Source organism: Betta splendens, chromosome 16 (assembly GCF_900634795.4).
Source record: "Betta splendens chromosome 16, fBetSpl5.4, whole genome shotgun sequence".
In the NCBI taxonomy this organism is placed as follows: domain Eukaryota; kingdom Metazoa; phylum Chordata; class Actinopteri; order Anabantiformes; family Osphronemidae; genus Betta; species Betta splendens.
Window position 1 is genome coordinate 18,986,377 of NC_040896.2, and position 13,369 is coordinate 18,999,745.

The following is a 13,369-nucleotide window of genomic DNA, read 5'->3' on the forward strand; positions in this document are numbered from 1 at the left end:
TTTTCTAAATGGGCTAAAACAGAGCAGTGAACCTTTGCTCCTACCGGTGGGATCCAGCAGGGCGTTGGCTGAGCCCCAGCGGTGGTACAGCGCCGCCAGGTCGTGGGGGCTGTAGTTCTTCAGGAAGCCGAACACGTCCGTGGGCATTTCCTGGGCCTCCGCGATGGGCTCCTGCTTCGCTTCCCTGTACGCGTCCGAAGGCAGAGACGAAGAGGAGGACGAGGAGGAAGAGGAGGTCTGCGGAGCGCCGCCGTGGCCGTGGGCGATGGCGCTGGGCCTGGTGGCGCTGGCCCGGCTCTGGCTGTGGGAGGTCCGGGGCTGGTGAGCCGGGCCCCGGGCGCGGCTGTGCTCGGCCAGGCCGTGTTTGCTGGACAGCATGAAGCCCAGGCCCTCCTGGGGCATCAGGTAGCGCTCGGCCATCCTGGACGCCGGAGCTGACCTGGGGCTCGGGGCCGAGGGGCGCGAGAGCGAGCCGTTGCTTTTCTCCGAGGAGCTGGAGGAGCTTCCCCGAGGGTAGACTTCCATTTTTGGTCTAAAGCGCGATGATGACTGATGACTGTGGTTGTCTGTGTTTTTGCTGCTGCTGCCTGGTCTTACAGAAGCTCTCCCAACCTGTTTGCCTGAGGTGGACGAGGACGCCCTGGAGAATGAGGATGAGGGGATAGAGGAGGATGATGATGATGAGGAGGATGGTGGTGGTGGTGGTGTGGCTGCATGACTGGCCGGCCTGCTTTTCTTTAAAGCCTCGCTGGAGTTGAGCGGAGGCTGTGTGCGCTGGACTGGCATCACTGGAGGCAACGGTTGACACTCCTTCCCCTCCAGAACCGGTGGGGGACCAGTGCGTCTTCTGGACGACGGGCTCTCCTTGGAGCCCTTTGAGTTGCTCTTCAGGGCCCATTTGGGAGCCAGGTTGGAGCTGCTGCTGTTGATGCGGTGGGCCACAGTCTGGTGCATCCACAGCACCTCCGGGTAGCGTGTGGAGTGTGAGCAGAAGGAGCACTTGTGGCTAGGGAGGCTCTTCCTATCCACGGTTAAGGAGGTGACGCCCCTGCAGCCCTCAGCCCTCACGCATAGATCCACAGGGACCATGCTGGGATCCGGAGGGGAGGATCGAGCAGAGCCGGTCCTCCCCTGTAGAAGAGCTTTCTTCAGCTTGGGATAAGCACCGGAGGGGGCTCTGTCCGAGCTCGAGCTACGGCCGGACATGGCTCCATCTTCGGCAGCAGCTGGGTGCTGGACACGGACGTGGGACAGAAACGCCTGAGACTCTGTGGTGACAAAGTCACACAGGCTGCAGATGTAAGGCTTCACGTCTGTAGAGGGGATGACAACATGACAACTGTCAGTGACAGCAATGGAATTTTTCATACACTTCTAATATTACTTTTATTTTATAATCAATGCAGAGTGTTGCCACCAGGTGGCGCTGATGTGCATGTATTTGAGATTAAATCCTTTATACAAAATGCAAAGATTTTCAGAGATAGGTAGACATGACATGTCAGATATGACTTTCATGAATTGATGTTGATTTAATTGAGTATTCCACTGGATTGAAGTGGCCTTTCATTTATTTATTTATATATGTATTGTATCAAGTTAATACCGTAAATGCCTGAAGTGCAGGCTTAGAAACCAACCACTAGGTGGCAGAAATGTTCTTTGTCAGAAGTCAAATTTGACCCTGGCGACTGGAAATCTCCTACTGTTGAGTTACAGGCAACGTGATCATTATTACACACAGCGTAGTGGTAGCAGCTGTCATTCAGCCATATCAGAATGCACTAACATCAAGCAATGGGAAACATACATATGCTCAAGTGTGAGGCCTTGGACCTCATGCGCTACCTCCACATACTACGAGCTGCACAACGGCTCTACCGCACCAGCAACCTGCCATCTGTTTTTCATTTGGCTTCCTGTTGGCAGCCCTGACCCCCACGCTCACAGCTCAGACGCTGCCAAGGTGATACCAACCGCCAGAGTGGAAAGACTGGTGTGTCCTGTCTGTCAGGCAATGGTATAATACTGATCAGTCAAACGCTGAAGGTGTAAATGTAAGCAGACGTGTTTCCCCAACAAAGCATGCGTAGTCTGGCAAATCAGCACGAGACACAGAAAAGCATCTGAGTAAACAAGGGCCTTCAGACAAAGCGGGCCCCCGCTGCCGTACGCTGGCATTCACATGGAGGTTAGTGAGACCAGCATATGGAGTGTGTCTTCCTGTAGGAACACACACACACACACATACACAGAGCCAATCTAGACTAAACTGTCTGGAGCTGTTCAGAGCGATGCACGAATGGCAGCGATCGCCAGGAAAGAACGTGAGTTTTTAGCTCAGAAGTTTCTCATTTTCTCATTATTGTCCATGCACTCACATAGAGACTATTAATAATGTCAACCACAGAGTTCATCATCTCTCTAACACCTCGGCAACCATTTTGCCTTGAACCCAGGGATGGTGTACTTTTACTTCCCAAAACAGTAACTAAATGGCGGTATGGGACAATGGGGCGTTCGGGGCTGAAATGTCCTCTGAGTGTCTCGTTCCCTCATAGCCTGCATCCTTCTCCATCAGGAGGTGACTCTATAAATAACCAATCCCTCAGACATCAGGCGGCCTGGCGGCTTCAATGGTAAGAAGAGTGGCTGAGTGACAGTTAAGTGTCACAGGAGGTAACCTCACAGATTAGGAAGGACTCGGTGGGGACGGGGAGGAGGAGTGAGAGGAAGAAGGTTGGGCGGAAAAACGTTCTTCCGATTAATGCTAGACTGAAATTTATTTTATCTTAGGTATCAATAAATCCAGTTACACCTGCTAAAGTGCATCAATCCATTATTTCACATTCATTCCTGATGCTGCAGAATCTGTACCGTAAATGTGTGTATATGCATGTTACCTATTAATATACCACAGTAATGATTATGATTTTACACTACAGACTTATTTCCACGTCAAAAACACAAGAAGAAGAGCAAAGAATCATATTGACACAGATAGAGTGGGTGGGGGGAGTTTCCTGAGACAGGAAGACCTGAAATAGAGCACAGCTCGATCAGGCCCGAAGAAATGTTGCAGCTATTTTTGAACGTCTGCGCTAACAGGGAGGAATGGAAACAATCGGAGCCGATCTGGGCTACGCACCATCCCGACGTGAACAAGCGGCGTTCTCTCAAGGATGCCGCACATGCGTGACTCCTTTAGTCCGCTGCGGCTCGGGTGTCTCGGAGGCTTATCTTTTTTTTTCACTTTTCTCTTTCGCCGCGCAGCGTTTATTGGCTGCGGAGGTGAAAAAATGACAGGCATCCCAAACATGTCCTCTGCTCGGCCCATGTGCCAATTAAAGGCACAAAGTTCGGCTGAGCCGCCGGCTTTGAGCGCGACACCCAGCAGGTGAACATCTGTAAACAGGATGTTCAGGAGCAGCTCAACTCGCTGACCGCATTTGATATGGTCAGTAAGTACTCATGTGGAAAAATCTGCCGTCAGGTGTAATGCTCATTTCTGACCACAAGGTGGCTCTGGTTCCCACTCCACAGAGCTCCGTGAGCTGAGGAGCTGCACCTACACAAAGCCCGTTTCATCAACAGATGTTTACTACCGAGTGACAGAGTCAGAGGCCTCGAGTGGGAGGCTCCAAAAGGGCTACAGTCATTTCTGCCACTAGAAAACCATCTCCCAGGCTAGTCATGCTGTTGTCTGGCACAGACATTCCTCTTCTGCTGTAGGCTGGAGGCTTGAGTCACCATCTTACAAGAGAGAGTACTGACTTGTGTAAAAGATAGATCACAGATAATGGCTGACACCGAAACGAACAATCAGACATCGGCTTCGGATCGTTTGATCATTTACAACCCAGAGTGTGAGGGAAGAGTTTCTGACCCACCTGAGAGCTCTCCGGAGTTTGCAGTACCCATTTCCGAAGCCTGGTTTCCCAGGGTGGAGGCTGGTGGGGAGTCTCCGTACCCCGGGGTGCTGGGCCGGCTGGGTGAGCCCGACTCCGGGTCGCTGGTGGAGCCCCATCGGTCGCCCCGTGCTGCTCTGTCCTTGTCCCCCACCGACGCCCTGCCTCCGTCCTTCCTGTGGACGCGCTGGTGGACGATCATTTGATGGCGGCTGCGAAACACCTTCCCGCACTCGAAGCACTCGTTGGACTTGGAGGACGCCTGCGACTGCGAGGGCCTCCGTCGGTCCTGGCGCGACGAGGGCCGGTACTCCGAGTCGCTAAGGCTGTCCGGGGTCCAGTCGCCGGTGGAGACGTGGAGCCCAGAGCTGCCGCGCCTGCCCGGGACGCGCCTCTCTTGGGCTTTCAGGACGTAACGACTGCTGTCCTTCTCAAAAACCACAGTTGCATCGGAGAAGACTTCTTCCCCTACGTTGCCCCCATTGGAACCCTTGTAACTCGGCTCCATTGGTTCCAGAACTCTCCCTTTAGTTGCCAACTGCCAGGCTTGGTAGCTGCAAACCGGATCCAGCTCCTGGATTCTTTGGCCCAGATTCCTCTTCTCACACTCCTCATCATCCAGTGTCTTCTCCTCCACGGGCTGGAGGCTTAAGTATTCCAGCAGGCGCCTCTTTGCCGGTGGTTCGTCCTCGTCCTCAGTGGTTCTGCACTGGCTTTGGCTTCTCCTGCCATTGCTAAGGGTGTGGACCTTCTCGTGAGCTCTCAGACTCTCCTTGTTGTGGAACAGGTTCCCACATTTGGAGCACATTTGGTAGATCGACGTCACCGAGCCGGCAGAGATGTCCGGATCCTGGGCTACGTCGTTGATGGTGGCCGGGTGCTCGGATGAGTCCGCTTTCGAACGGGACCTTGACTTTGTGTTGTGCGTTTTCATGTGGGACTTCAGAAACCAAGCCTCGCGGAACCGCCGCCCGCAAATGCGGCAGCAGTGATCCAGTATCCCAGCGTGCTTCTTCATGTGCGACTTCAGGAACCAGGCTTGGCTGAAGACCTGGCCACAAGTCTCGCAGGGGAAGGAGCCGTCGCTTTGGGCCTGGCCGCCGTCGGGCTCGGCCACGACCTCCTCCTTCACGGCGGTCTCCTCCTCCACGTCCGCTGTGATGTGGACCTTCTCGATGTGGCTGAGGAGCTGGTCCTCCCGTTGGGCCTCGTAGCCGCAGAGGCGGCAGCAGAACGGCCGCTGGTCGGTGAGTGGCTTCTCCCGCTTCAGGCTCCGCGAAGGCACTTTCCTCCGGCTCTCCTCGCCGCCGTCGCCGTTGATCACCCGGTTGCAGGCCGAGCTGCTCTTGGTGGGACTGGTCCCGCCGTCGAGGCCCTCCGAGACGCTCATCTCCTCCTCCTCGGCGGCGCCCTCCTCGTCCTCGTTGGAGTGGTAGCTGGAGAGCGTGCCGAGCTTGTGGCTGCGGATGTGGACTTTGAGGTTGCCCTTCTGGGAGGCCCGGTGGTCACAGTAGGGGCATTTATAAGGGCGCGCGCCCGTGTGGCGCCGCATGTGCTGAGACAGTGAGCTGAGGAACGGGAAGCTGCGTCCGCACACGCTGCAGTCGTACGCCCCGGGGAGTTTGTCATCCTCGCTCCCGGGCTCGTTTCCAGGGTAGGCCTTGTCTGCCACCAGCTTCTCCTTCTGACCTCCTGCCTGGGTGTCCATCACCTCGATGCTGTCTCTAGGATTCATCCTCCGCAGCGATCTCCCCAGTCTTCCAGGCCTTTCGCGAACTCAATAAAACGTCGAACTACTGCTATCTGCTGCTGCTCATCGAGGGGCGTCTAGCTCGCCTCTGCCGGTCAGTTAAGCTGTTATCTGCCGTCTATCATACGAAGATGCGGCTGCTTACACAGCAGCACATTTAGCACTCTCCGGTTACTGGATGCAGCACCATCTATCCATCTTCATCTAGCACTGACAGTGAATCAGCGACTCAATCTATGTGCAACTGGTTCCGTGGAAAGCAACTTGCGTGGCTTTAACATTTGCCTACGAACGTTGGGCTTTCATCGCTGTTGTCAGTGAGTTGGAGTCGGAGTTCTGTCTGTGTTCGTGTAGCTAATCCAAAAAAGAAAAACTCCTGCTCTTCATTTAACTAGCGTCTTCTCCGCATCCCCAGTTTTTATATTTTACATGAGCAGGCGACGAGTCACATTACCATGTACTTCCTCCACCTGCGAGAGAGAGAGAGAGAGAGAGAGAGAGAGAGAGAGAGAGAAGGGGGAGGGGGCGAGAAGGGTGAAAGGGAACATGTTAGAAAAGCTCCGAATTCTAAATAAACACTTTGAATTTCCATCTCATTCACCTTTCTACTCAACCCTGAAGCCACGGGCCCTAAAAGGTTAAATGTATCGAACCCGTCATGTGTCTGCGGCTCGCGCCGTGTGCGCGTGCACGTGTTGTGATAGTGCGGAGCTCCGGGGAGGGGGGCGCTCTGATGCCACACTGGCTGAGTCGACACTTTAAACAATCAGGATGGCAGAGGGGGGGTGGGTGGGGGGCTGGGGGGTGCTCGCATCAGCAAGATCAGCAATGCCACCGCACTCCCCTCCCCGCGCTGGCCTCGCGCACCCGCCTCAACCGACGCTATCACATGACAGGGATCTTAAGTACACAACAGGAAGTGGCTCTTCAGACAGTTTGCTTTGCTCTGTTTCTCAGACGGGAGGTGAGCGGGGTTGAGGGAGAGTCAAACAGAAAGAGAAAGAGGCGGAGTGATAAGACGAGACAAAGACCTTTAACTCTGGTGACTAATTCTTTCCATTGCTGGAATATTTCCATAATTTCCATATCTTTATTGAATGTATTTGAATATAAGTGTTTGCTTCAATGTGCCATAAGAAATGAAAGAAATGGTCTTTTTGGTTCAATTTTTCTTTTTCTCTAAATATTTTAAAGACAAGTTTTTAATTTCTAAAGGTTGACTGCAAAATCCTGAAGCATGGAACAGAAATTTCCACGGGACGCTGGAGTGCCCGATCCAGCCCGAAAGTGTGGACTCCATGAAATGTGACTGGCAGTATTATTACAGGCTATTATATAGAGTGCCAGAGCCCATAAGCTGAGTTACTGCCAGGCTCTAATTATAAGTGGATAATTGATCATAATCATAAGAGGATAAGGTGGTGGAGGAGGGAACTTAGCACGAGAACAATCATATGTCTTAAACTCTCGCGCTGAAAATGACTACCTTGCACCAGAGCCACCTATCTATCTGGAAAGATTTATGCCATTGGCCCGCACGGCTCGCCACGCTTCCTCCTGGAGTGCTTAGTAAGCTAAGGTTCCCAGTGAACAAGTGCTCCATCCGCCAGAAGTGCAGCTGTAGTGCTTTGAAACCTAATGTATTACATGTACCAGATGCAGAGCGCTTGGTGTCTAAATATAATCAGCGTGTATAGAAGACATGTAGAAGTTCCCCGGTACCGGTGTCTCTCACGGCCCGGTGAAGCAATGGCCGGGTTTGTTTTTACGTGGAATGACTTGGACGAGCTGCCGTGGAATCTGGCGCTGGGATCCGTGCCCCGCGAGGGATCATTGGCTCCAGCCTGAACACGCCCCAAGAACAATAATCGAGACAAAACCGAAGATATCTGCCGCAATGCCAAGCGGGTCCAAGCGGGTCCAAGCGGGTCCAAGCGGGCCTGCCTCTGTGGACCCGGGCTGCATTTTGTGCTTAGTAGCGCTGTATGCGATACACAGGGTGGCGACATGCTAAACAATATGCCAGCTAAGCATTAGCATGTCAGCAGGAGTCAAATTCCCCATGTGTGCAAAAATACTTGGCCAATAAATGTGATCTTGAACACAACCACACTGGCCTGCTGACTTCAGCATGACGTTCACCGAGCCGCTCACTCCGGTCCCGTACGCAAAAACAATGATGCGCTCACTTTAATTGTTTCAGCCCAATGACACCGCATTCACTCGTGCCATGCGCTGTTCCTTCTAAGTGTGACGAGGTGAGTGCCCAGAGGAACAAAGGCCAGGATTTTCCACCACTTCGTATGAGGAACAAACAAAAAGGTCGGTGACTGGCGTCCATCACATGAGGTGATGGCGGATCAAGCGACCGTAACAAAAGATTCACCCGCCTCCTCATCCTCGTCACTGTATGTGACATTAACAGTCGTACTTCCTATTAAACGCTAACTCGGGATCAGGGGGTCTGGGGGAAAAGGGGGGGGGGGGCAGCCTGTCATCCACCAGGCGGTCACATGTGCAAATTGAAAAGTAATAAGATTAGCCAGCAGTGAAGGGAAACAATGCAGGCTCCTCGCTACGCAGGCCGAGGAGGAGAATCAGACAAATTGGCTCAAGGGGGCAGAAACTGTCCAGGAGACGAGGACAGGATCAGCAATGAGCAGACGAGGCGCGGGAGCTGCGTTAGAGGCCGCAACGGTGTAACTGCACACGATGTGGCAAAAAAATACATAAAATAATGCTCACATGCTGAATTCAGAGACCAGTCTAAGACCAGTCTAACCCTATTTGGGAATCGGACGTGCCATTATTGGACACTTAAGCTGCGCCGTCATGAGTCACTGCGAGCGAGGGGAGGCCGACACGCAGCTGATAATGACTGCTGTGTCAAACTAAAAGGAAAATTGTTCACCCCTCCTTCCTTGAATGCTCAACCTTTGCTGCTCTGACCCCCCCACCCCCCAACCACCCCACACACACACACTCACACACACACACAGGAACGCTGAACCGTAGCAGCTGAGATCCAGCGCGAGGAGGAAATCCGCTCTTATTTTCTCATCCAATCACAACCTTTTCAGCGCAGCTATTTCTGCTTCGGCAGCTCCTGAGGTTCACATCTGGAGCGAATCTCGAAACAAACAGCGCGGAGCTGTGCGTGCGGGCCACCAGAGGACCTGCTCACACACACACACGCACACACACACACACACACGCACACACACACACACACACACACACACAGAGCAGCTCCTCTGTTCTCACTGTATGTTCACACGTTTTTTTAAGCCACCGCTTGCCTTTAAAACTAGGTTATGTTGTTAAAGACAAAAAAACACACCCGTCCTGTATCTGGTTTTACTCTGAGCGCAGGGACAATCTTTGTAATCTGCTTAATTGCCCCCTCTAGAGGCCTTCCAATAAGTTTACAGAGCATTTAATGCAACACTATGAAGCGTGCTCAGACGGACTATTAGTGCTAGACAGAACAAAGGTCTGGCAGAGAGCACACTTCACTGCTTTGCTCCTGCGTGATAGAAATCGCTGTCACTCAGCCGGCGTGCTCCTTCATCACAGCAATCATCTCTGAGGCAGCCATGACACAAGTCTCTCGCACCCAAGGGTGCAGCGACCGTCTTTCATAACACACTGACTCACTCACGCTGTCGCCTTATCACCGGTAACGACTGCAGGTCGCTCTCGTGTGGGGCATCCTTCAGCTTCTCTCCCACACAGCAGCTCAGAGACGAGCGTGAGGAAAAAAATAAAACTACACAGAGGGCGGAAAAATAATAAAGAGGGGACCTTGTGTTGAAACGAGCGCACATACGTGGAAGGAAGCGAGGAAACACAGAGGGCGCATTTAATGTTGTCCACACATATCTTTTGGAAGCCTGCACGGGCACACTGTGGGCTTTTAACACTGCCTCATACAGGCTGCATTGAACACGGCGCAGCTTCTACAGAGAGCTGCTCACATGCACACACACGCACACACGCACACACGCATGCACGTAGCGCCTCAGCAAGCACAACATGCAGAGGACCGGCCTCTGTACAGTCGTTTCAGAGAGAGGAGACATTCAGTGCTCCGAGCGGGACAGGAGGGATGTTAAAGAGGCGCACGCGCGCACACACACACACACGCACGCACGCACACACACACACACGCACGCACACACAGTGCAGAGACAGTGTATTCTCAGACCAATCAATAATCCATTATGAACAAACTGCTCTTCACCTCCCACCCCGCTCCAAACCGACAGACAAAGAGGTCTGCTGTAACCTCCACAATGGAGACGGGTAAAGCACAGCTGGACACACACACACGCACGCGGGGGATGTGAGGCTTTTTTAGGGTGAAATGTGTCAGCTGCAAAACAAAAACTATCTTCAGAGTTTTGCTCCACCCCTACATTGCCAAACCTGGGCTCATTGAGCATTTGCTCCTGCTCCGTTACGTGGACGTGACCTTGCACGGAACCTGGATGGGACAATCTTTTTGGAGGCTAAGAGCCGTCGATGGCGCTGCAGCTGTGTTTAAGTCCCTCCTTGTACAGTGCAGTGCCTCTGGTGATGCCACACAACTCCAGGATCCCTTTTGAGGCCGGCTTTGCTCATTTGTGCTGCTCCTTTGTCTGAACCCACTTTGGTTAGAAAGAAAGAAAGAATTGTGTGCTCTGTAAACACTCATATTAACATATCAATGTTGTACCTGTTCATAGGAAACAACTAGCAGCAGCCATTTCACAGTCTATGCGACAACTTTAAAGTCCATTAAACTTTGTCTTCACACTGACTTCAGCTTCACCATGAACCAGTTTAAGTCCAGTTTGCGCTAAGCTTCACGATAGTTTTCCCTCTTGTCAGGGTTTGTCAGAACTGGTCATGCTCATAAGCAGCAGTAGCAGTGGGGGGCTTTGTGGCATTGTTGGGGTCTCCAATTCCCATCCTATCCCCAGTTCCATCCCTACCCCCTCATCCCTTAAACCCAGCCAGAACAATGGAGAGGGTCCACGCTGCATGTCTGCCCCTTCTCAGCCACTACCGATCCTCTACCTCCTCTGACAAATGGGCTGAGAGGGGATCCTGCCTCCTCCACTTGCGTGAGAAGGGCTTTTAGATAGAAAAGAGTGAGTCTGCAAGTGTGTGTGTGTGTGTGTGTGTGTGTGTGTGTGTGTGTGTGTGTGTGTGTGTGTGTGTGTGTGTGTGTGTGTGTGTGTGTGTGTGTGTGTGTGTGCAGGAAGTGGCAGGTGTTTGGTTCAGAACTGTCATGTTAAATTTTAGTGACCAGTGCTCGTGGGCTTATTGGACGAATCGGGAAGACAACAGGCTCGAGTCAGTCCCACAGAGCTCACTTCTGTAAGTGTAACTGATGGGGACAAACTTGTACTGGGGCAAATAAAGAACTCCTGACATACATTGTTGCTTTTTGTAGTGTTTGCTCTGATTCACTTCGCTAAAGTCATAAACAAAGAGCGCTGCTGCTGCTGTAATTTGGCTGCTTGTTAAGTAAAGAATGGATGCTTGCTCTCATGGGCCATCATCAACTTCCTCTGAGAGTTGTGTGTTTTTGCAAGTGTGTGTGTGCGCATGGACATTTCCCTCCCCCTCCAGCTCTCGGCCTGTTTTTCTCACACCGCTCGTTAACCCTTGGGTGCTCCTGCCTGACGGAGCCCCCGTCCCCGGCCTGAACCACAGCAGCATTCCTCCCGCACCCTCGCGCACGTACCCGCGCCAAGATCCACTGTCTATGCGAACTCTGGGCTGGGATGAAAGTGTCTCATTGTCCCCTGTTAACGGCTGCATGTTTCAGTCCCCCGCTTTACTCGCTGTTGCTTTAAATTAACTTTAAAAAGCATCACGGTGGGTTTGAGCCCGAAGGAACTTGTTGAGCAGTGGAAGCGGGAGGAGCACTTGCAGTAATGGTGCTCCATTTGAATCTAAATTGAAGCTCCTCCACCCCCCCACATACACCCATGACTGTCCATTCTTCTCCCAGCTCTTCCTCTGTGCTCTCCTTCATCCATCTGCAGCCCCCAAACAACCTCTGCGAGGGAGCCTAAATCCGTCTCTCTGAAGTGTAATTAGACCGGCGACCTCAAATCTGGCCACCAGTCTTTCACACTGTCGCACATTCTGACATAACTGTTTTATTTTGCTGCAGCGAGATGGCCAAGTGGTGAATGAACACACACGCACGCACACGCACACACACACACACACGCACACACACGCACACGAACGACATCACAGACTCGATACAGTGCACTGCCACCGCGTCCTTCAGTGAGACAGAGATTACATTGCAAACGCATCCTAATATCGTTTAGAAGTGTGCATCTTCAGCTTAGTGTGAGCAGCCCAGACAACAGCAGGATGGGCGAACGTTAACAAGACAACAGCCTAGGGTTTGGGTTTGGAAATCTGTCTGACTCGCAGTATTAATTTTAACAAGCTACAGCTGATAAACGCTACCACGGACAGTTGCCACTTCACACAGATTGATGCGAGAAGCCCGCGTCCTCTACTCCTAGCACCAGCTGGCTCCCAGAGAGAAAACAGGACTCTGAACCTTATTAGGAGGAACCAGTTGACAGGAAACTAACTTTTCAGTAATTTAACGCATCATTTTTCCGCAAAAGATCCCCTCCACAGTTAAAATGGTTTGAAAATGCAGCGAGGACGACGCTGTAATCAGATTTCAGGGAACCAAAGTCCATCCCAAAGTGTTTCATTGATGCTCCTTTTCCAAATCCAAATCTGTCTGTTTGAATTCCCTTTTTATTTGGTTACTTGTTTTCAAACCTGCCTTTACCTCGAGGCAAAATCTGTAGAACACATCCTGCAAGCAAGAGCTGTGGAGAGCAGCTACGAGAACACAACAGGGCAACAGATCTGCTTTTGACTCTTCCTCGCCGCCTGCACACACACACACACACACACGCACGCACGCAAACACACACACACACACACACACACACACACACACACACACACACACACACACACACACACACACTGGCAGGCAGGATGGGAGGGTTTCCACAGAAATCTCCTGGTGGCTCTACTACAGAAAGACTGTGTGGGCTCAAACAGGCAGTTGTTGTTTTTTGCGAGGTGGTTCACACACTGCTCTTGAGCACACGAGAACAGAAAAACACACACACACATTAGAAAAGAAGCACAGCTCCAAACAAAGTAACCTGTGGGTAAAATCCGATTTCATGGCCTGGAAAAAGCGACGCTGTTTTCAGAACCCTGAGTATCTGTGAAAACCACAAACACAAAATATACAGAAGTACATAAATTAACCATGGGTTCATGAGACAAACATTATTTGCAGAACCAGATGTTTAAAGCGAGTGAGTCAATACGAAATCCGTCACTTTAATCTTGGCTGGAGATAAAAATGTCTTTCATGTGTGTAGCACATTAAATATTCACCAAATCTAAGTGAACTGCATTGACCTCAATGTGCACACACGTGTCTTATGTTTGCTAAGACCTTTCAATCCTCAAAATGCCAAAAGAATAGGCAGAAAATGAAACCTATTTATTGCCTCTGGGGTTAATAAAGACTCATGTTGGTTCTCTGATGTACCATAAACCCATAATTGAGCATCAAATGTCCCTAAAGGAATATTCTAGGAAGTGCTGTTGTGTGCCCTACATCGCAGCCAAAAATACTAAAAAGAAAGAAGCACCA

The 13,369-nt window shown here is 51.6% G+C and overlaps 1 protein-coding gene across 6 annotated transcripts in view; it reads right to left on the bottom strand.

Moving 5' to 3' along the window:
- The window catches only part of znf516 (zinc finger protein 516), a 35,084-nt gene that overhangs the window by 8,683 nt on the left and 13,032 nt on the right, over positions 1-13,369 (bottom strand). For all 6 annotated transcript variants that reach the window (XM_029129131.3, XM_029129132.3, XM_029129135.3 and 3 more), the window contains 2 exons: positions 3,891-6,128; positions 45-1,313 (listed from right to left, as the gene is read on the bottom strand). In XM_029129131.3, the coding sequence (XP_028984964.1) occupies positions 45-1,313; positions 3,891-5,643 (3,022 nt within the window). In that variant the 5' untranslated portion in view covers positions 5,644-6,128. The remainder of the gene's footprint in view (positions 1-44; positions 1,314-3,890; positions 6,129-13,369) is intronic.